A 22,651-nucleotide genomic window follows, 5' to 3' on the forward strand; every position below is an offset into this window, starting at 1 on the left:
TGAAAAGGTCAAGTTCTTTTTTAAGAGAAAAGGCTTTATTCCTAACACTGCCTGTATAGAGTTTTCCCCTGCCACACAGCAAAACAAACCTATCCAAGCCAAGTCTAGCTCATGTGATGGCTCTCTAGACACAATTAACTAGATCTTGTCACTGAGCTGACTTTTTTCCTCTGAGGTTTCCACTGGCCTGCTGCTTCAGTGCATATATAAAACAGCACCGTGGAAGGAATATGGTTTGTTACCCTACCTTCAGCTGGTTTTTGAGGTGGAACGGCAACCTTGGCATCAGGAACATCTAGAAAATCAAAATGTTTAATTGTTTTAATTAAACAAATAGACTTGATCATGCTGTCCCCAAGAACAGCAATTCTTTCAAATCTTTCTTGTTCTAGCATACAAGGATTGTAGCTTCAAGCTAGATGACCAGTAGATAATCTTCCAGTCTGGCCAGACTCAGCACTGTTTCATTTTATTTCTAAATAATTCTTTCATATTTTTTGAGTAGGCTTTTAAAAGGATTTAGAAAACAGTATCATTTTACATCATGAAGAAATGATTGCTACCCATTTTACCTCCTTGGTTGTTTTTTTTTTTTTCAGTTGTACAGAAGAAATCTATTAATTGGTACCTTTTCATTGTTCTATTCCTCAGTCATTCAAACAAAAATAAAATCCTGTGTTTTAGAGAATGTGGCTTCCCATATTGTACAAAATAGGATCTCAGACACATTAGTACAATGATTTCGGAGTTACCACATTATTCATTGCCACTATTTATGATAATAAATAGTTCCTCATATGTATGGATGAGGAATATTTTTTCAGGGTGTAGGTTTGACTTACAATAACCAGGAAAAAAGCATTTGAAAATAAAAAAATATAAAAGAGTGTAGACATGATCTTGTGCCAGTCTTGCCCATGATCTTTACCTGGTGGCTTCAATTCCAGTTTGATTTCTGCAAAAGAACATTACATTTCTTTTAGGACTATTTTATGTTTCCGGAATCATGTTTCAAACTCACAAATTTGCAGATGTCTATGATCACAAATTTGTTTAACAAATTTGCTAACCTTTGGTTACCAGATAGAGCTCTGCAGTGCTTCTTGCTTCTCCTCTTGGTTCAAGACGAGCTATTACAGAATATACACCTGCAACAGTCAAGAATGTTGATATTTAGATGCCTTTATCATTATAAAAGCAGACAACAAAATCAGGTAAAAGAATGGCATCAGCACAAATATTCCATGCATTTTTACCTTCATCTTCTGCAGTAACATTGTGAATAGTCATGTAATGACAGCGACCTTCACTTCTGAAGCTGTACTTGGGACTTTCTCTCAGTTCAGTGGGACCTTTATACCATGTCACAACTGCATCATCAAAAGACACCTCACACTCAAAGGTTGCAGACTGGTGTTCACTCACTACAATGTTCTGTATGCTCTTTGTGAACTGGATTGGTTCGGCTGTTTTTAGAAACAAAAAATATATATTTATTGTTATGCACTGCCAGGCCATTTAGCTAGGTTTTCGTAATAACAGCTACACTATAATAAGAGATAATAACAGTAGTTCTTAAAAAGTATAATAAGAAAAAGGGATTCCATCTTCTATCCAGTTTTCTATGTAAGAATGAAGATTAGAAGACGTAAGAGCACAACTATAACAAGATTGCTGTGCAGACAAATTATACAAGAGAAGACATTAAAGAAATTAAAGATAAATAATAATTAAGAAGAAAGAGGAAAACCAAGGAAAATAAAAGAGTGTCAGAGAAAAAGAAAAAAAAACAAGCATGACTCAGATTGAAGGCCAGGGGACATTAGTAATGGTGATTTAGTCGAAAATACTAACTTACACAAGTATGTCACATAACGTTCAAAGAGAAAGGAAAACAAAATTAATTTTTTTAGTATGTTTCCAAGTTTGGGAATATCTCTTTAAGAAATTTATTTTATTTTCATTTGTTCTGTTAACGGAACATCCAGAAACTGTTTAGCACTGCCGTAATAAAGAGCTTCTTTATCCGTTTACAAACCTTCAACGGCCAGATCTGCAGTTGTTTCTAGATTGTCAAGCTTGCAGGTATACTGTCCCTGGTCTTCTGTTCTAACATCCTTGATGATGAGTTTGTGTACTTTGTCAGAGACTTGTGTTGAGTATCTCCCTCCTATCTTAATAGGTCTCCCATTTCTATACCACTGAGTCTTGGCATTTGGGATAGAGAACTGACAAGACAGCGTGCATGTATTTCCTTCCTTGAAAGTAGTGTCATGAAGATGCCGTTCAACTGCAGGTTCTATTAGCACGTTAAAACACATATTTTAGCAGACATCAGACAGTGGAATAATTAACATGTAAATTAATTCAAATACATACTTCAAAAGTGCACTTACCAATCACAGTTAGCCTGGCACTGGCAATGTGTGGTCCACACACTATTCTGAAATTTCCCTGATCTTCAAGTTGGCAGTTCCTGATTTTCAGTGTGTGGCGATCACCTTCAATTCTAATTTCATATTTGTCATTGGAGTCCAGTTTCTGGGTTCCCTTGTACCATGAAAGCTTAATTTCTGGATAGTTGATTTTAATCTCACATTCAAAGATAGCATCCTCATCCGTTAAAACTGTCTGATTTTCAATGTCTTTGATCAGAGTAATAGGCTGAAAAATATTATTTTAAATTAGTTTCAAGTTCCCTGTTACAGGCTTGAATATTTCATAAATCAGTCCAAAAATATGCTACCTCTGTCTGTGAGAGTCGTTGTTGAATAAAAGCTACAAGTTCATCGAACTCCTGGTCTTCTCTTCGAGCTTTTTCTGTGAGCTCAATTTCCTGTAAAAAGGTAGGATATACTCAAAGATTAATGTCAAGCTATGTTTATCCAACACAGAATTAGTTTCTACACCAATTTTTCTGTAATTGTACTGTAATTAGCATATCTTCCAGTCTTAAAAATTGCAGCCAAGCTGTGAAGACAGAACATGGTCAGAAGGCCCATTCCTTCTTCTTTGGTTTGATTATGTAAGAAATTGAGAACTCAGTAAAAGATCTAAGGAAGAACCAGAAATTCCTGCATACACAGTAACATAAGAGTACGGACGCCAAGTCTGCTCAAGGAACCGTGTTAGTCCTAACAAAGCCGATGCTGCAGTCGTGCTGTATCTTACCAGTCTATGGCTTTCTTCTGCTTGGGTTTGCTTTAGTAACTCAAAGGCTTGCAGGAGGCCACGGAAATCTGTAATTCCATACATGCGAGCATATTTTTCATATTCTTTGGGATCTACATTTTTGAGAAGTTCCAAGATGTCAATAGGTTGCTCCTCTTCTTCTTCCTTCCTTTTTGTTGGAGTGCTATGCAAATCAATGACATAAGTTAAATATACAATGCTTCATCCTAGAAAGTTGTTCATTGAAAAAATTGACAAGCTTAGAACTACCATGTGCAATGGAATCCTTTAGTTTAGTCAGGTGCTTCTATTTTTGGTACAATTATGTATATTTAATGAATATTTAATATTGATCTGAGATATAGAATAAAAAATGTTTCTTCTGTGTTAATGGCAAATTAATCTATAAAAACTTTCCATATACCTTTTTAGTTTTGCCCTGAGATCCCCTTCAACAACTTCTTTCTTCCTTTCTTCAACTTGTAGGTTTACACTCCTCTCGATTTCACCGTGTTGGTTAAAAGCTATACATTTGTACATGCCAGAATCAGTTTTTATTGTGTCTCTTATTACTAGTTTGGCTTCGTCTCCTCTCTGCTGGATTATAATGCGACCTCCCTGGTTGAGTTGCCTCCATTTTCCCTTTGTCCATTTAACATTTGGAATTGGGTCTCCTCCAACTTTTGCAATAAATGTAGCAATAGTCTCTGCAGAAAAATGCAAATGAGGAAGCTAAGTGTTTCCAGCTGCCTATGACAGAAGGACAATCTCAAACGAAACGGGCAGGCAAATCAAAGACAATAAATTTTTTGAAAAGGGTTCTTACTTTCCATGACTTTGATACTCTGAGGCTCTGACACAAAATAAAGTTTTCCTTCCACTTCTGCTTTCTTAGCTGCTGGTGCAGCTGCTGGTTTTTCTAAAAAACAAACAATTAAAATAGATGGTTTCATGTAATAGTTTAAGTTAATGCTTGATGATGCTTCCAAAGGAATTGTAAAAAAATGAATTAATTACAGAGGTGGAACAAACTATTATGCAAGAGATAAAAATGAAAAATACTTCTATATTGTTTTAATGAACTTGTATTTCACTTTCCGGCTGAAACTGAATACTGTGGGCCATATTGTGCTGTTCATTAACTTCAGTCAAGTCATTTATATTCTGCATGGATTAAAATTCAAAGATGGCTATGCAAATAAGGAGCCTCATTTTCTATAATGGATCCGTTTTTAGTGAGGTATTCTCTTTTCTGTCTAATTCGGGAAATTTCACCCTCAGTTACGTGCATTTTTTTATCACTGATCTGTTAAATTCTTTTTTTTTTTCTTTTGCATAGTTCTTAGTCTTGTGGCTATCCATGTAGTGAAAAGGACATTATTTCTGCATACTACTGAACTCTTAGGTCTTATATGCAACGGTAAGGCAAGATCTACGTGGAAGGACTCATGCTTAGACAATATTTACTTTTCAGTTAAAAGGTCAAAATGTCTTTTAGAGTTGTAACAGTCCTGAAGCAATTAGTCTCTAAGGCCACAATCTCAATCAAATTCCTTTTGTATTTTCCTTTAATAAACACCATTGTTTCCATGTTTTCTGTAAAATATGCATGTCCAAGTAATTTCACTCATTTAACTTGCTTTTTTCTTAAATTTGGTGTTTAGATTTAGAAACTAAATTCTTAATCTTTTTGGTAAGAATATACTGTTGGTTTGACACTGATCTCCCTCTGTTTATGTTGTTATTTATATATAAATTATTGTTAAATATACTGTCTTCCCAAGTTGTACAGCTTTGCAAAGAACTAAGAGATAATAATCATTTGCTATTGGATTATTAACACTTGTTTTCCAAAGAAAACAAAGGATGGAATTCTGTTTAAAATTTCAATCATATGCCCTGATTTTCTCCATGTTACTGTACCTTTAACTGTCACTTTACATTTAGAAGTATCAGTGCCAGCTGCATTTGAAGCTTTGCATACATATTCTCCTGAATCAGATTTTGTAATTCCAACAAGCTCCAGAAGAGCTACTCCATTAGCAAAGCTGAAGTTGCATCTGTCTGAAGCTTTTATTTCCCTTCCTGCTTTCAGCCACTGAATCCGGATCGGCTGTGCCCCTTGGACATGGCAGCTGAGCTGTACAGTATCACCTTCCTCTGCTGCTACTGGCTGAAGATGTTGGTCAAAAACTGGAGGCTTTTTAGGTTCTGTAATACGAAAATGCTTGCGTGAATACTCGAGGAAGGAAAGTATTATCAAGAATGCAAGAGACAAAGAGATGCATGTGATTCTTAAGAAGACAACACAAGGAATGAAGTAGGATAAACAGAAGTCTGAGAATGTCAATCTTAATTTTAGAAAATGGAATAAATATCAAAAGAGTTTGTTTTCTATGCAAACGTGCAAGAAATACCTTTTCTCCAAGCAGCAAGAACATTCACATGCAAAAAATAATATAAGAACTAAACCACTGCTATTAGGCTGTAAAACTATATAAGCACCTGTAAAGAAACATATATGAAATCTCCTGCAAGAGTAGTATGATGAAGTGCCATGCTGCCACAACATATTGTCAAGGCTGCACGAGGTTACATGTAACTGCACAGAAAAACAGTTATTCCACGAAAACAGAATGATTAAAAATTCAACAAAAATGTCACTAAAGAATTTCAATGTTCACTTTAGATCGGTCATAGCAAATCATGAAAAAGTAAAGAAGCCCCTCCCTCCAACAAAAATGCTGCTTTATTTTAATCACAAAATTTAAAGAACTCTTTGATTTTGTAGTTTATCTCAGTTTCACCTTTTCCACCTTAGGACAAATTACTGCTGGTAAGATAATTAAAAGCAACTCAGAAGATAGAAGCTGTATATTTGCAGCTAACATACGACAAAGAAAAGTAAGAAGCAAAGAAAAATAAGACTTAAACTAACCTCTGACAACAACAGAAGATGTACACAATGTACTTCCTGCTTCATTGGACACTTTACAGGTATATAAACCAGCATCTGATTGCTCTACACTCTTTATATGCAAAAGTAGGGTATTGTTTTTGAAAGAGATTTCACAATGAGGGCTTGAATGAACTTCCTGATTGTTTTTATACCAAACAACAGTCAAAGGCTGAGAGCCAGAAACATGGCCCTCAAGTTTAAGTTCATTCCCTTCTGTTTCTTCTACTGCTTCAGACAGTTTCTTAGTAAAAGTAGGTGGAGTTTTTCGTTCTGAAAAAAAAAAAAAAAGAGAAAAATGAACATACTATTGAAATTCTATGAATCAAACTTGAAATTAAAAATTCTAAAGAGAGTGTTTCAATACAATTTTTAATGTTGGAGAATTGATATTTCTTCTCATTTAAATAGGTTTGGTTTTGTTTAACTTAAAATATGCCAAGATAAACAGCATGTGTCTTGCTCTTAGAGTTATTGTCAAAGTTGATTTTCGTATTTGAAAAAATTCTCTTACATTAATTTAAGTCAAATGTCATTTTTGTCAAGTTTTCAAGAAAGAAATAGGCCAAAGCCCATAAAGAAACTAGGCCAAAGAAAATATTCTTTCATTTCTCCTCCCACTGTTGTTAGTGACCCTTTCTAATTCCCTTATCATCTCCAGACAGGTACTTTCAAGCTAGACCTCAAAAGTTTTTCTCAAATTTATCTTGTTGCAATAAGCCTAACTCTTTGTGTAATTAAAGGAAGAAGAATATATATACAATGTATTCTATATTGGGTACCTTTAACAGTCAGCTGAGCTGTACAAGAGTCCTTTCCAACTTCATTACTAGCATAGCACGTATAGTTTCCAGAGTCTCCTCTGCCAGCTCTCAAGATGGTCAAGTGAGCTCTGTTGTCTACATAACTGATCTGGTAGTTTCCTCCTGTTCTAATCTCTTGATTGTCTTTTGCCCAAGTGACTCTAATAGGCTGTGTTCCAGAAATGTGGCACTCAAAGTCAGCACTTTCTCCAATAATACTATCCACAGGTGTAAGTGGGATGTCAAAGAATGGAGGAGTCTTCCCTTCTGAAGAGTGAAAGGTAAAAAAACCATCAGTTTAAAAACTCAATTTGGTTTAAACCTCTGTTGAAAAAATATTATTTGTACAATATTGAATCCATATACAAAGCAAAAGTGAGTTTTAAGCTATTTCCATTAAATATTTCACAACCCACTGACCTGTAAGGACAAGCCTGCCAACAGAAGAAGCAGTCCCAATTGCATTGGTAGCTGTGCAGGTATACTGCCCTATAAGGCTCCTATCTGTCTTTAAAATCTGGAGAGTTGCTACGTTATCTATGAAGGATGTGTGAACATTGTAGTCCTCTTTCACACGTGCACCATCTTTAAACCAAGATACTTCAATAGGTTCTGAACCAGCGATGCCACAATCAAATGTAACTGGTAAGCCAACAGTTTCATGAACATCTCTTAATTTTCGTGTAAAAGAAGGAGGAAGTTTACGCTCTGTAAGAAAAGATATATTTTACAGTGAAGGCTTTCAGAAGATATGCACCTATTGTATTCACCAATAATCACTGTCTAATATACTGTAGAGTATGCTGGATTTTTGCTCAAAACTTCTGATTAGAAATGTTATTCAGCATACCAGTTGTTTGGAATCTGATGTGAAAAGACCACGTGCTTCAACCTGTGCGTACAGTTGCAGGAAAATATACAATCATTCCATCCTCAGTTATACCCAGTGAGCTTATTTAACCCACAGGTTAAATAGCGGTAACAAAGCAATGTCCTCAGAGGGGAAGGAAGACGCAGAAGCTTGTATCCCTACAGAAGAGCTGTGGTCAGTAAGAGATGTATTTTGATTAACTTTACTGGTAGGCCTTTGCTAACAGGAGACAGTGCCTTGGGATATCTCACATGTCAAGAAACAGTAAAGGGTTTGATAAAGAACAGGTAGTCTTTGTTGTGAGAAAACAACAGATTAGTGAGGAGAACCATAAGCACACTCAAGTGACTTGCAGCTGGGGTGTCGAAACACGCATATATCATACTAATTGTATGCTTGAGATTCCTGCCTTTTTGCAGGAAACATCAAAGCACTGTTGAAAACAATGCCTAAAAAAAATATCCCTGATACACAGGAAAAAGCAGCAGGTTCAAAATCTTTTGCTCTGTAGCGTGGGCAGAGCTCCACGGCACCTGCACTCCCGCTTGAGTGCCTCTGCCCAGGTCTTTTTTCAGAGGTCCTCTGGGGTTTGTGAGACAATGAGAATAAATTTACTCTGCATTTCGTCTGTGGTTTTGTGGTTGTTCCTGCATCCTGCCTGTGCCTGCCCCTCATATTTGTTTTTCAAAATTGTAGAGCATACTTAAGAAAAATGGGCTATTTTCCTGTTCATAAATATTCACCTTGAACTGTCAGCAAAGATGATGAGGTAGCCTCCCCAACAGAGTTTTCCACTTTGCAGAGGTACTCTCCACTGTCACTACTGTCTACCTGGCTGAAAACCAGAGTGGCAACTTGGTTCTTAAAGTGCATTTTCATAGTAGCAGTTCCTCTCAGCTTTGTGTCGCCTTTGTACCATGATACAATCATTTCTGGTGTTCCAGCAACCTGGCACTGTAAGGATGCAGAATCCCCGACAGTCACCCGCACCGGCTCCAAGGGTGTAATGAAGTAAGGTGGTTCTGAAGAACAAACACACACCATTAGCATGAAAAAGTATTGCACAATGACCATTAGTAGTTCAAATAACAATTGATGACATGATGGTGGCTTGACGCACCTAATATCGTGATTGCACCACGACAATTATCTTGTCCAGCATCATTTTCAATATGACAAGAATATTGCCCCTGATCTTCTAATTTGCTACTAGGGATTTCCAATATGGCAGATGTTTCCGTAGTGGTGATGCTACACTTTTCAGAGTGTGTTATTTTTACTCCATTTTTCTTCCATGTCACTGAAATTGGTGGGGTACCCGTATATGTGCATTCCAAGATTAAATTTCTCCCTTTCTCTACACTCAAATCATTCACCTTCTTCACAAATTTGGCTGGTTCTACAATGAACAATGGTAAGAAAACAAGTTAAATAAAGCCAAGAGATCATTTTCAGATGTAAAAGAAACATAAGAAACAGTAGTCTGGACAAACCTTTGACAAAAAGATGTGTGGTGCAAGAAATCTTCCCTGCCTCATTAGAGACCTGGCAGGTGTATTCTCCACTCTGAAGCGGCTGTACATCAAACAGTTCCAGTTCTGCAATTGAATCTTGCAAGGTGATATTGCAACTGTGTCCTGATACTAACTCTACACTACCTCTGAACCATTTAACTTCCAGTGGAGAGGAGCCTTTGATGATACTGGTAAAGGTTATGTTTGCCCCAGATAAAACATTCAGTTGTTCAGGTTTCTTCACAAATGATGGTGGTTCTAAGCATACAAATAAAACAGAGAAGAAGTACCATTTGAACTTTCGATGAAGAGCATAGTAAACAAAAATATGTAACAAAGCGAAGAACGGGGGGTATTTTGGAAAAGGAATTTGTGCTCTCTGTCTCTGGCTTCTTATTGATACTGACCTCTAACACTCAAAAATGCGCTGCATTCATCAGACCCGGCTATGTTAGTAGCTGCGCACAAATAAGTTCCCATATCGGATTCCTGAAGTCCATTCACTTTCAGAGAACAGGTATTGTCTGTAAGGGTAGCCTGATACTTGTCTCCACTGGTAATCTCTTCTCCATCATGAAACCAGGAAACCTGAATAGGCGGTGACCCATAAACTTTGCACTCCAGCACAGCAGAAGAACCCAGCTGACCGTATGTTTCTTTCAGTTTTCTTGTGAAAGAAGGAGGTATTATGCGATCTGCATTTGTTGGAAAAAAAAGTAATAAAAATTTCCATACAGGAGATTAGAATGCAGGAAGTTCCCCATGCATAATAAAACCAGTTAACTTTCTTTTAATATATCTGCTTTAGCAGTCTGCTCTTACACACTGAAGTCATTAAAAAATAGATAGTTGATGGTTAAGGACATGTTGGAGCTTTGTTTCACACTTTTTGAGGGACAGTTTTTATTTTTGCATTTCTTTTTCATAAGCAACAACATTGCACCAGCTGTCTCGGAATGCATGAGGATTAAAGCTGAAGAGATCAAGATTTTTCAAAAACTCCTGGTGCTCAGAGGTTAGATAGGCATTTATTCTTGATGATTGTCAAAGTGGAATGCCAAGTGCTCCAAAGATTATACAAGCAATGAGTTTCTCAGGCTGCCAGTCATAAGAAAGTGTTTGATATCTAAAGGCTTTGTAAAGGAACTGTGGAATCAGATGTGACTCAAAACGAGTAGTCAACTAACCTGAAACCTGCACTGAAGCCGTGCAGCTGCTTTTACCAACACTGTTTTTCACCTCAAAAGTATATTCTCCACTGTCTTCTAGTCCTGCATTGAGGATCTTAAGCCCAGATACTTTGTTGAAGAAACTGACTTTGTATTTATGGTCAGTGGACAGTTCATTCCCATCCTTAAACCACCTAGCAGTAAGCTCTGGTGTGCCATCTACTGTGCATTCCAGAGTACAGGAGTCTCCAGCCGTAACTTTGACTTGGCCTGGCTTCTCTACAATGACTGCAGGTTCTGCAACGAGATGCAAGTCACAAAATTTTTCAAAACAACAATGCAGTAGTTATTAGCATCATAAAAGTTGAAAATTTAAAGCATCTTAAAACACATTGTGTTTTTTTCAACCCATACTACCAACCTAGCACTGCCAGTGTCGCAAAGCATTCCTGAACTCCAGCATCATTTTTTATCTGACAAATGTATTTCCCAGCATCGGCTGGTTCCGCATGTCCAATCCGCATAGTTGCAATGTTTTCTGAGTAGGAGATCCAAAGATTATCGCTTTCTTGAATGATTTCACCTTTGTCCTTTAACCAGAGAACAGATATGGGCTGTGATCCTTCTACTGCAGCCTGCAGTTCAATCGACTCCCCAACAACGACAGTGAGATCACTCAGCTTCTTCACAAACTTTGGTGGTGCTATTTAAGAGAAGATATTTAACAGTAAAAAAAAACATGCCAGGAGCGGAAAAGTAGGAGGAGAATAACAGGAACAACGATATGCCAAGAAGATGTCAATCTTTATACAAACCTCTTAGTGTTACAGAGCTAACGCAGGAGTCACTTCCCACATCATTTACAGCTTTACAGTGATATTCACCAACATCTGCAGTATCCACATTGAGAATGTGAATACTAGCTAGGTGGTTCTCAGACATGACCTTGTATTTCTTGCTGCTCCGAATTTCCCGTTTGTCTTTAGACCAGGAAATCTGGAACGGAGGTGTGCCCTCAAGTTCACATTCCAGATGAATATCAGACCCTTTCAAGGTCTGCACTGGATGGGGCTTCTTGATAAAAATGGGGGGTGCTGAAAAAAAAAGGGGTTGGTAAAGTTTGTCATTTGAGCAAAAGAGATTAAAGGACAGTATTCAAGTAGCTGTCCTGATGATGAACAGCAAAGACAAACCATAAACAAGAAAGATCTTCCACAGCATAACAAAGAGGCAAGAGATTTGCCATCTATTCAGACAGGTTTTGGCCTCTCTGACTAAAGAAAGAGGGATTTAATGGCTTTTCCACAAAGCAGGACTTATATACATAGTAAGATAAGGAAAGAACTGGGATTCTGACCTTTCACTTTCAGTGAGGTAGTGGTGCTTGCACTACCCGCCAGATTCTGAGCTTCACAAGTGTAGTCACCGCTGTCTTCAACGCTGAGGTTGTACATTTCAATGACTGCCACCGAATCCACAAAGGACATTCTGTATTTTTCACTGGGATGGATCTCTGTTTCACCTTTGTACCAAGTGACTTTGATTTCTGGAGATCCACCTATTTTGCATTCATACTTTGTGGAATCATGCTGTTTCACAAGTCTTGAGGAGTCTAGTTTCTTAATAAACCTTGGTGGTTCTGGAAAGCCAAAAAAGGGAGCTGATTCTTTAAACTGCACTGATTCTTTGATAAGCAGGGAAATATGCAACAGAAAAAGTAAACTTTGGGGAATTACGCAAACATTCTAATTTTCCCATTGCTATGAAATTTTTTTTAGATTATTTCAAGTTGGTCCAAAATCTAGATTAGGAAACAAAAAAAATTCTCTGTCTGCATTTCAGTTAGTTTCTCCTTACATGAGTAATTGAAATGCCTCATGGAAACGCAAGAATCCAAACTGTTCAGCCAAGAAGTATTATTAAAAGCATTGATGCTGAACATTGTAGTAACTGTTTTTTATCTTAATATGTTATTTACAATTAAAATAGTCAATAAATCTAACTGCATTATAACCCTTCATGTATTTATTGCAAAGCCAAACATAAAGGTGCATGTGAGGAATAAAAGTCAAGGAGCTTAAGTAGCAATTGAAAGAGGTTCAAAATAATTGTGCTGGGAAGAATTATGAGATGTCTGGTATTATAGAAATCGGTGTTAAGTGTCCTATGATTGAAAAGTAAACCGGATGGTTACGTTTTGCTCTGTAAGGAGAGAAAGGAGTGGAGGTTTCATGCTTTTCATCAGAAGTACCATATGGATGATTCAGAATCACAGGACTAAATGTTCAGAGATCAAAGATATAACCAGCAAAACCCAGAGGTGGTAACGTGGGCACAACAAACAAATCGCTCTGCAAAACAGGATGAAGTGCCTCTTTGTGCATCTGTCTGTAAGGTGTAGGAAGAATATCTATTTTATTGTGGGTTACTTCAGGCTGTGAGACATTTGCAGACCACCCTGTGCTGTTAGTAACAAAACTTCCTTAGAGTTTCTAAAAATAGAAAATACAGCTTGTTAACACAAGGCCTCTTGGATCCTCCATAATCCACTATCAGATTTCACTGTGACAAAGAGTCTTTTATCTATGTGCAGGCTAACAGTTGCTGAGTAGTCACACTCCCATTCCATTCCTTTGCAAAAATGAAGATATACAAGTAAGGTATATAGCTAGAATGTAAAGCAGTTTCTACAACCTAAAGCAATTCTTAAAAATACAGATTGGAAACATTAGATGTTAAAGTGGGAAAGTCAGTTAAAAACTGGGGGATTTTCCAGATCAATTGAATGAAAGATCTTATTTCTACAAACAAAAGGCTGTGTGCGTCATCTGCTCAGATTACACACGTGCAAATCAACACACACAAAGAGCGTGCCCTTCCAAGTTCTATAGAACCTGGCTGACAAACAGTGAACATCATTAATTATACAATCCTGGGGAAATCGTACAAATTCTAAAGGACTGAAGTGAGTGCCAGTGTAAGTTTAGAATAAAAAAAGAATAATCCTGGGGAAAAATAATTCATGATTTTATGAATGAAGAGTTGAAGAGTAAGAACATAAATAAGGTCAGTTGGGATCATTTTATAAATAGTAACTCCAGTCAAATAAACCTATCAGTAATATTATCATTAATAGTAAACAGTGCTGGGATTCTGGTGGAAACAAGCTTTAAATCTGTCAAAGATGTTAGAATTCTTGCTACAATCTTTCAATGATTTTGTAAGTCAAGCTACATAATAACAGCATCCTTACTTGCCATTGAATCCACAGGTAATTCTGTCTGCCCCACTCTTCCCACCCCTATCAAGAAAAATCCCTATGAGCAGAATATATTCTAGATGTACATAATATCTCTGACAAGCAGTTCTTACAAAATCTTGCCAGAGGTAGTTCAGCTTCTTGTGTTATTTGTATTAGAGAATAAAAGTCATAGCATTTACTCTTGAAATGTTTTGGGGTTTTTACCCCCAAATTCAAATGGAGAAGGAAAAAAAAAAAAGCACTAAACCGATAGGGACATTTGAACTCATGCATAATTTAAGTAGTGTATTTTACACTTGTTCTTTTATAAAATCAATAAGAATGAGATATCCGGAACAGCTATAAATAAATGTTCCCACCTACACTGAGGAAATCACACTAATATACAAGTGTCACTTGTCCTAACACAGTTTGACGCAGTCGTAAGTTTAGATCATTGACATATGCAAGATCCACAAACTATGTGGAGAAGCAAAGGTCAGTGGAATAAATATTTGTCACCAAGTCTGCCTTCAGATCCTCCAGTTTTGCTGTCTAGAAAATCAGTTTTCAATGCTTTCCCTCTGTGGAAGAGTAAAACTCTGTGCAGGAGCTGCATGCCCAGTAAAAGCACATTTAACTCTCATAAGTGAACTGATTTTCTCTCAGTTTACTTTCTCTCCCCTGGATAAATTAGTGAACATCACTGCTGGAGGAAGACTTTAAGGACAACAGATTTTGCTGTCCAACAGGGCTGTTCGTAAATGTGCAACAGAGTATTAAGAGTTAACATTTCAGTCAAAGAATCCCTTTGATAAGACAAATCACGCACTGTACTAGAACAGAGAAAGATGAATAAGTATTTAAATAGAACAGTAATATTTTAATGAAATAAGACATGTCAGTGTAGCCTCTTGTAAAGGTTGTTAGTCTCACACGTCTGCATTCAGGGCTTTGTTTTCCAGGTGTCTGCCTTGCAAAGAACAACCTCATGAATACTAAAGGGCACAGCAATACCTTGTACAGCCAGCTGAGCTGCACACGCGTCCTTTCCAACACTGTTGCTGGCAGTACATGTGTAGAGTCCAGCATCCCCTTTACCAACTTTTAGGACGGTCAAGCTGGCTGTGTTTTCCACCAGCGTTATCTTGTAGTTGACACCTGGGCGGATCTCTCTGTTGTCTCTGGTCCAAATAATCCTCATGGGAGCAGAACCAGTCACGTGGCACTTAAAGGTTGCACTTTCCCCTTGCGTCACATTGATAGAAACTGGCTTGATGTCAAAGAAGGGAGGTTGTAGATGTTCTGCAAAGAGGAAAGCATGGCAGAGCTCACCACCAAGCCCTTCTCACCTCACCATGCTATGCTCATGCTCCCTGGCCACCATAAAATGGGTAGAGCACGAAAAAGGGTGAAGAAATAAAAGAGCAAAGACATAAAAAAGATCTTTGTTTCAGTGTGAGCTACAAACCTGCAAGGAGAAGTTTGGCACTGGAGGATGCAGTCCCTAGAGCGTTTTGGGCTGAGCAAGTATATTGGCCACAGTAAGCCATAGTAGTTTGCAAGATCTGGAGAGTGGCAACATTATTTAAGAAGGTTGATTGCACGTTATCACTGTCACTTAAGAGAACCCCATCCTTGTACCAAGACACCTGGATAGGCTCTGAGCCGTTTATGCGGCAATCAAATGTGACTGGGGCACCAACCGACTCCTGAATGTCTTTCAGTTTTCTCGTGAATGTAGGGGGCAGTTGACGTTCTGCAAAACAACAATAATCATCACTGTAAGTAAAAAGCCATCTGTCAATCTTGAATTAATTAACTCTGAAATTAATAAGAACCCCTGTAGACAACAGTTTGTACAAACTACCCCAGGAAAGAGGGGCCCATCACCTTTAACAACAAGCAAAGCTGTGGAGGTGGCAAAGCCAACGTTATTTTCTGCTTTGCAGGTATACTCTCCAATGTCACCGTCCTCCACGGTGGAGAATGCCAGCGTTGCCACATTATTCTTGAAGTGCATTTTGTAAGCCTGCGTTGATCTGAGCTTGGTATCATCTTTGTACCAGGACACCTTGATTTCTGGTGCACCACCAATCTGGCATTTTAAGATCAAGGGCTCGCCAACCTTCACCTCCACACGGTCCAGGTGTGTGACAAAATATGGTGGTTCTAGGGAAGGAGAGAGCATAGTGAGCAGAGGCAGAGCATTACTGCGTTGCCTTAGGGGTATCAGGGGCAATGTGTACCTAAGATGGATACCAGGCTGTGGCAAACATCCCCACCCGCCTCATTTGCCACCTCACAGGTGTATTCGCCTTCATCACTCTTGGTGCTGTTGAAGATTTCAAGAATGCCAGATTTGTCAGTAGTTGTGACACTGCAGCGTGGAGACTGAGCAATGGGCATGCCATTTCTTTTCCAGGTGACAGAGATGGGAGGGGTGCCTGTGTAGCTGCTCTCCAGCACAATGGACTTCCCCTGCTCCACACCGAAATCACTTAATTTCTTCACAAAGACTGCAGGCTCTGTGGGGAGGCATAGATCAGTAATGAGAGGGACAAACGTGGCAGTGCTGTAGGCAGAGTACGATGGGAGATACCTGTGCATACAGCACACACATAAACACACCTTTCACAAAGAGTTGGGTTGTGCATGAGGCACTGCCAGCATCATTTGTGACCATACAGGCATAGTCCCCACTGTGGTCTGGCTCCACGTTGTACAGCTGCAGCTGTGCCACAGACTCATCCAGAGAGATGGAGCAGTTGCTGTCTGGCACCAGCTCCTTGATGCCTCGGAACCAGGTCACTTTAAAGGGAGTACTGCCCTTGATGTAGCTGGTGAATGTCACACTTGATCGTGGCAAAACTTCCTGGGGATCAGGTGTCTTCACAAAAGAAGGTGGTTCTAAGGATCATGCAAAGAAGTGAAAGAGGAGCAAGATGTTAATAGGAAAGTTGCTGTGGGTGGGGGGAAATGGGCTGGTTCGAGTCAAAAAAAAAAAGAGAAAGAGGGAGACAACAGAAAAAAAATGAAAAAGAAACCATGGGAAAACTGAGGAAAGGAAGAGAAGAGGAAAGAAGAATTTTGATGAAGGGGTTGTATTGTCCTTCCACTGACCTTGTACAGTCAAGAAGGCGCTGCATTCATCAGATCCAGCCACATTAGCTGCCACACAGGTATACGGCCCCGTATCTGTGACATCCAGGGCATTCAGCTTCAAAGTACAAATGTTATCCAAGAATGAGATTTCATATTTTTCTCCACTAACAATCTCATTCCCATCCTGAAACCATGCCACAGATATGGGGGGTGTGCCAGACACTTTGCACTCCAGAAGCACTGAAGATCCCAGCACCCCATTTGTTTCCTTTAGTTTTCTTGAGAATGAAGGAGGAACAAGACGATCTAAATAGGACAGTGCAGAGGAATAGGAAGAAAAGTGTTGGTTTTTTTCTGGGGAAAGGAAAGGGAGGGAAAAAAGCTTTCTTTAAAGATAAGTGTGAACAACAGACATAGAGCTGACCTGAAACATCAACTGAAGAAGTGCAGCTGCTCTCCCCCACCTCATTGTGCACCTCAAAAGTATACAAGCCCCTGTCTCCCCTGTCTGCAGAAAAGACTTTCAAAGTGGATATATTGTTGGAAAAAGTAATTTGGTATTTGCGGTCACTCCTTAGTTCTCTGCCATCTTTGTACCACTTGGTGATAAGTTGAGGTGTTCCTCCTACTTTGCACTCCAAGGTAAAAGGATTGCCAGCCATTACTGTAATTGGCTCAGTCTTCTCTAAGATGACTGCCGGTTCTGAAATAGGAAGGGAGGGGTTGGTATTTCACCCACATACAAGTGAGCAGAGGATATAAGCAGAAAGCAAAGACTGGTAGAGGCAATTGTGCAAGATGTAAGATATAGTACTTGTGAAGCAGGCTATACCCACCTAGGACTTGTAAAAAGGCAGAGCACTCTCGCATGCCAGCATCATTTTTGATCTGGCAGATGTACTTCCCAACGTCAGTTCCCTCTGCACTGGCAATCTCAAGAGTTGCAATGTTGTCCATAAACCACATTTGGACATTTTGACTCTCCCTAATAACTTCACCCTTGTCCTTAAGCCAGACAACAGAAATTGGTGGGGATCCTTCCACCACTGCCTGCAGGGCTGTTGGCTCCCCAATGAAGATTGCAGTGTCACTCAGCTTCTTGGCGAAGCGTGGGGGTTCTGATAGCAAAAACAAGTAGGCAGAGAAGGGTTAATTACGCATGCCTGCTTGGAAGAGGAACAGCCAGAAGATCAAGAAAAGAGGCCAGTGATGGTGTTGGTCCTCTTGCATACAAACCTTTGAATTTCACTGGGCAGGTGCAAGTGTCACTTCCCACCTCATTCATAGCTTTGCACTGATATTCTCCAGTATCTTGAGGTTCCAGATTGAGAATATGAAGACTGGCAATGGAGTGCTTTGCTGTCACCTTGAACTTCTTGCTGCTCCTGACCTGCCTCCGGTCCTTGAACCAAGCCACCTCAAAGGGTGGAGTACCTGCTATCTCACACTGGAGCATAACATCTGAGCCTTTAAGTGTGTCCACAGGGCTTGGCACCTTGCTAAAAACAGGTGGTTCTATAAAAGAAGAATCACATCATAATGTGTGAGACTACTTCCCCGGGTGGATTTTTGTATGGTAAGAGGAGGCAACGTGTTCAGGAAGGGGGCCTAAACTTATTTTTGTAAACCCATATTTAGCTTCAAAATATGTGGCCTCACTTCTAAAAAAAGCTGAGCCTCTGGCACCCCCCAGCAAGCCATCCCAGCACTCAGAGTCTCAAGGGCAGAAATTGTGACACTTCTACACCTGTTTGGAGTCTGTGCTCCATGCCCCTCCCCAGAGCTGCCCTTCCCTCTCTCCAGGACCACAGTCCAGCTTTCCCTGCCTCTTTCCAGTCATGAAAGTTGTCATCAGTGAGGCCTCCCCTTCCATCTTAAATGTCATTCATACCAGGTTCACTGTGTATAAAGAGGAGGCAGAGGGACAGCTGCAAAGTATGCCCAGCTCCCCCACCATAGCTGGTGTTCCAACAAGTCTGTGCTTTCCTTGTGAGCTGACTTGCCTTATTCAGCTTGCAATTGACTTAAATGGAGAGATGAGGGAACGGCGACACAGTGTTGAACACCCACCACTATTTCCTCCCTGGTCTCTCTACTCTTAAGCACAGCAGCATTTGAATGTGAGAGCATCTGGAGAGACACTGCCCCAGCAGCAGCTCTCTGTCCAGGGGGATGTGCAGCTAGGAGCGGGCCCAGAAGCCAGAGATTCTGGTGGTGTGTGGAGCAATGCTGCTAACCTTTCACTGCGACTGAAGTGCTGCAGCTGGCTGTGCCCGCAGAGTTATGGGCTTCGCATATGTAATCACCAGCATCTTCAGTGCTGGCACCCAAGATGGTTAGCATTGCCACGGAGTCTACAAAGGACATGTGGAGCCTGTTGCTCGCCTGGAGTGCCTGGTCATTTTTGTACCACACGATTCTGATCTCTGGTGTGCCACTGATTTTACATTCAACTTGAACTGTGTCCCCCTGCTTCACGAACCGCAAAGCTTCGGGCTTCTTGATGAACTTGGGTGGTTCTGCAGAACAGAATATGTAGAGAGTGAGAGTATACCTGTTTGCCATGTGGAATCTACAGCACAGAGCAAGAGCTATGGAGAGCACAAGAGTACTGGGGCACAACAAAGTAAGCTTGCTACAGCAGCTAGTTGTATCCCCAACCAGAGTTTTCTCTCAAGGAGAAGAGAAGACAGGAGAAAAGGCAGCAACAACAACAACTAAAACTATGTTCCGTCGGCTCTGGAGCCTACTGTGTCAGACAGCAAAGGACAATTGCTTGACTCAAAAGAAATTTTTCTCTTACCTTTGAGGGACAAAAATATCTCCAGGCCAACACAAAAGATTTGACAAGCTCTTCACCCCCAGGGGCAGCAGAAAAACGGTAGGGATAATTTCAATTGTTTACACAGCTTTAAAACGTATTTCTGCATGAAGAATGTTGAGTGATTCATAGTCTAGATTAAATCAGTAATTTAGAACTCCAGTTGAAATCTTCAGCAAATTTGAGAGTCAGCAATGCTGGCCTACAAATGCAAGGTAGTTGTTTTCCGTATATAGTAATTCCTACATGTGAATACCACTGTGACTGCAGTTGAAGTACTAGTGACAAGGTAAAAATCAGGGTGAGTGCAAATCTCCATACAAACAGCTTCACAGGGGGGACATTTCCCTTGGAGATTTTGCAGGCACACAGGCTTCTACTGTCATGCACTATGATAGAAGGTCACCACGTGGTATATTTCTGCTTTCTGAAAAGCTACTTTCTATGTATTTCCAAACTGGGAAGACAAGACTCAGTAACAAAGACATTGCTTTACCCAAGAAAAAGAAAACACACATAGGTGACTTAATACCTTTGACACTGAGTTGGGCTGAGCAAAAGTCTTTCCCAGCTTCATTACTAGCTTGGCAAGTATATTGGCCAGAGTCTCCTTTACCCACTCTGAGCACTCGAAGGTGTGCTGTGTTGGCTACAAATGAAATACTGAAGTTTCCTCCAGTTCGGATCTCCCGACCGTCCTTGGACCAGGTGATGTGCATTGGCTGGGCTCCAGTAACATGGCATTCAAAGTCAGCACTTTCTCCAAAAGGCACATCAATAGATTCTGGTTTGATGTCGAAGACAGGTGCTTGCTTGGGTTCTAGAAACACAAGAAAACCATGTATGTAATACTCATACCTCATGAAACAGCTAATTCAACATGCAGATACCATCACATGCATGAAATGGGAAGGGGAAGCCTGTGATCCAGGCAAAAGTTTTGTAAGCCACACACCTGCTACTGTGAGTCTAGCACTTGAGGTGGCAGTGCCCACAGCATTGGTGGCTGTGCAGGAGTACTGCCCGGTGTGATTCATTTCAGTTCGTGCCAGTTGCAGCATTGCAACATTATCTAAAAAGGATGTGTGCAAATTGTCATCATCACTTAGCAGCACACCATCTTTATGCCAAGTCACAGTAATGGGTTCTGAGCCATTGAGCCGACACATAAATTTAAGGGGTAAACCAACAGGGTGCTCAGTGTCCTTTAATTTTCTTGCAAAGGAAGGTGGTCGTTTGCGCTCTAGAAGAAAGCAAGTAAAAGATAAATATGTCACAGGAAGCAATTTTTTTAAAAAAAGCTTTGCAAGAGAAAAAGAATTTCTAAAACCATCACCTTGAACTGTTAAGAGAGCCTTTGTAGATGCAGTTCCTACACTGTTTTCTGCCCTGCAGATATATTCTCCGCTGTCGTTGCTAACCACTTTGTTGAAAATAAGTGTAGCAACATTGTCCTTAAAGAACACTTTGTACTCAGGAGTAGACCTGAGTTTTGTATCACCTTTGTACCAAGACACAGTGATTTCTGGTGTTCCAGCAACTCGGCATTGCAATGTTGTATAATCCCCAACTGACACCTCAAGAGGTTCCAAGTGTGTAACAAAATAGGGAGGTTCTAAAAAAAAAAAAAAAAAAAAAAAAAAAAAAAAAAAAAAAAAAAAAAAAAAAAAAAAAGGAGCAATTAGATAGGCTCATTATAGTGCCAAGCCTTGTACAGCACACACTTGAAAGAAAAAGAAGCAAAGGGAGCACACACCTAGGGTAGAGACTACAGCCTCACAAACATCTCTTCCTGCCTCATTTTCGACAAGGCAAGTGTATTCTCCTGCATCTTTTTTGGTGCTGTCAAGTATTTCCAGGATGCAGGATTTCTCTGTAGTGGTGATGCTACACTTCTGAGATTGAGTGATGGTGTGGCCATCCTTCTTCCATGTCACAGAGATGGGCAGGCTGCCTGTGAAAGTGCCCTCCAGGGTGATGGGCTTGCCAGGCTCCACACACTGATCACTCAGTTTCTTCACAAAAACAGCTGGTTCTAATGAAGGGTAAGAAGTCACAACTGTTGAGCACAACCAGACAAAGGAGGAGGGAAGGAAACAATATTTTAAGATATATAGAGGTATGCAATCTTTACAAACCTTTTACTGTAAGGTGTGTTGTACAGTTTGCCCTGCCAGCATCATTAGTCACCAGACAAGTGTACTCTCCACTTTGGAGAGGAGTTACATCATATAACTCAAGTTCTGCAATGAAGTCCTCCAAGTAGATATTGCATTTGTCCCCTGGCACAAGCTCATTGGCCCCTCTAAACCAGTTCACCTTAAAAGGAGGGGTTCCTCTGATAACACATGTAAAAGTGATACTTGTTCCTGGCAAGACATCCAGAGGCTCTGGTGTACTCTCAAAAGATGGTGGTTCTAAACACACAAGAGAAAAAGAGATATAAGACAGGTTGCTGCAGCATAACCTTGGCAGTTTCAAACACCTGAAGATAAAGAACAAAATCTATTTTCCAGTCAATAGTTTTCCTCCAGTGTATTTACGAAAGACCATAGGCAATTTCAAGAGAGAAAGATAAAAGAATATCTCAGAGTTTCCTGATCATCATATACTGACCTTGTACGGTCAATACAGCACTGCATTCATCTGAACCAGCTACATTTGTAGCTTTGCAGCTGTAAGTTCCAGTATCTGAATCATTCAGTGAATTCACTTCTAAAATACATAGATTATCTGAATAGGAGATTTGATGTTTTTCCCCATTGACTAACTTAAGTCCATTTCGGAACCAGGCAACAGAAATAGGAGGTGAACCCGACACTTTGCATTCCAGCAGTGCTGAGGAACCCAGAACACCTGGGGTTTCTTTTAGTTTTCTTGTAAAAGAAGGAGGAATGATTCGATCTGCATAAGAGAACATAATAAAGCCATGGTTAGAGAGAAAAGGAGGGAAGGAATGAAAGAAGGGAAAGAGCACATGACCAAACAAAAGCTTTTGTA

The 22,651-nt window shown here is 39.8% G+C and overlaps 1 protein-coding gene across 1 annotated transcript in view; it reads right to left on the reverse strand.

Annotated features, from left to right (window-relative positions):
* Positions 1 to 247: 247 nt before the first annotated feature.
* Positions 248 to 22,651, reverse strand: part of LOC104496600 (titin-like) — a gene marked incomplete at its 3' end in the record, with an annotated part of 37,978 nt that continues 15,574 nt past the window's right edge. The window contains exons 27-64 of the mRNA XM_010139744.1: positions 22,268 to 22,555; positions 21,790 to 22,068; positions 21,408 to 21,686; positions 20,988 to 21,266; positions 20,607 to 20,894; positions 20,184 to 20,471; positions 19,068 to 19,349; positions 18,067 to 18,345; positions 17,667 to 17,948; positions 17,255 to 17,533; positions 16,849 to 17,136; positions 16,357 to 16,635; positions 15,975 to 16,253; positions 15,619 to 15,897; positions 15,197 to 15,484; positions 14,743 to 15,030; positions 11,842 to 12,123; positions 11,300 to 11,578; positions 10,906 to 11,187; positions 10,503 to 10,781; positions 9,723 to 10,010; positions 9,295 to 9,573; positions 8,922 to 9,200; positions 8,545 to 8,823; positions 7,351 to 7,638; positions 6,910 to 7,197; positions 6,110 to 6,400; positions 5,095 to 5,382; positions 3,998 to 4,090; positions 3,596 to 3,878; positions 3,172 to 3,355; positions 2,747 to 2,836; positions 2,397 to 2,664; positions 2,039 to 2,299; positions 1,257 to 1,466; positions 1,071 to 1,148; positions 929 to 955; positions 248 to 295 (exon numbers count right to left, since the gene is read on the reverse strand). Coding sequence (XP_010138046.1) covers positions 248 to 295; positions 929 to 955; positions 1,071 to 1,148; positions 1,257 to 1,466; positions 2,039 to 2,299; positions 2,397 to 2,664; positions 2,747 to 2,836; positions 3,172 to 3,355; positions 3,596 to 3,878; positions 3,998 to 4,090; positions 5,095 to 5,382; positions 6,110 to 6,400; positions 6,910 to 7,197; positions 7,351 to 7,638; positions 8,545 to 8,823; positions 8,922 to 9,200; positions 9,295 to 9,573; positions 9,723 to 10,010; positions 10,503 to 10,781; positions 10,906 to 11,187; positions 11,300 to 11,578; positions 11,842 to 12,123; positions 14,743 to 15,030; positions 15,197 to 15,484; positions 15,619 to 15,897; positions 15,975 to 16,253; positions 16,357 to 16,635; positions 16,849 to 17,136; positions 17,255 to 17,533; positions 17,667 to 17,948; positions 18,067 to 18,345; positions 19,068 to 19,349; positions 20,184 to 20,471; positions 20,607 to 20,894; positions 20,988 to 21,266; positions 21,408 to 21,686; positions 21,790 to 22,068; positions 22,268 to 22,555 — 9,468 coding nt within the window. The remainder of the gene's footprint in view (positions 296 to 928; positions 956 to 1,070; positions 1,149 to 1,256; positions 1,467 to 2,038; positions 2,300 to 2,396; positions 2,665 to 2,746; positions 2,837 to 3,171; positions 3,356 to 3,595; positions 3,879 to 3,997; positions 4,091 to 5,094; positions 5,383 to 6,109; positions 6,401 to 6,909; positions 7,198 to 7,350; positions 7,639 to 8,544; positions 8,824 to 8,921; positions 9,201 to 9,294; positions 9,574 to 9,722; positions 10,011 to 10,502; positions 10,782 to 10,905; positions 11,188 to 11,299; positions 11,579 to 11,841; positions 12,124 to 14,742; positions 15,031 to 15,196; positions 15,485 to 15,618; positions 15,898 to 15,974; positions 16,254 to 16,356; positions 16,636 to 16,848; positions 17,137 to 17,254; positions 17,534 to 17,666; positions 17,949 to 18,066; positions 18,346 to 19,067; positions 19,350 to 20,183; positions 20,472 to 20,606; positions 20,895 to 20,987; positions 21,267 to 21,407; positions 21,687 to 21,789; positions 22,069 to 22,267; positions 22,556 to 22,651) is intronic.

Source organism: Buceros rhinoceros, unplaced genomic scaffold (assembly GCF_000710305.1).
Source record: "Buceros rhinoceros silvestris isolate BGI_N320 unplaced genomic scaffold, ASM71030v1 scaffold13017, whole genome shotgun sequence".
Lineage (NCBI taxonomy): Eukaryota > Metazoa > Chordata > Aves > Bucerotiformes > Bucerotidae > Buceros > Buceros rhinoceros.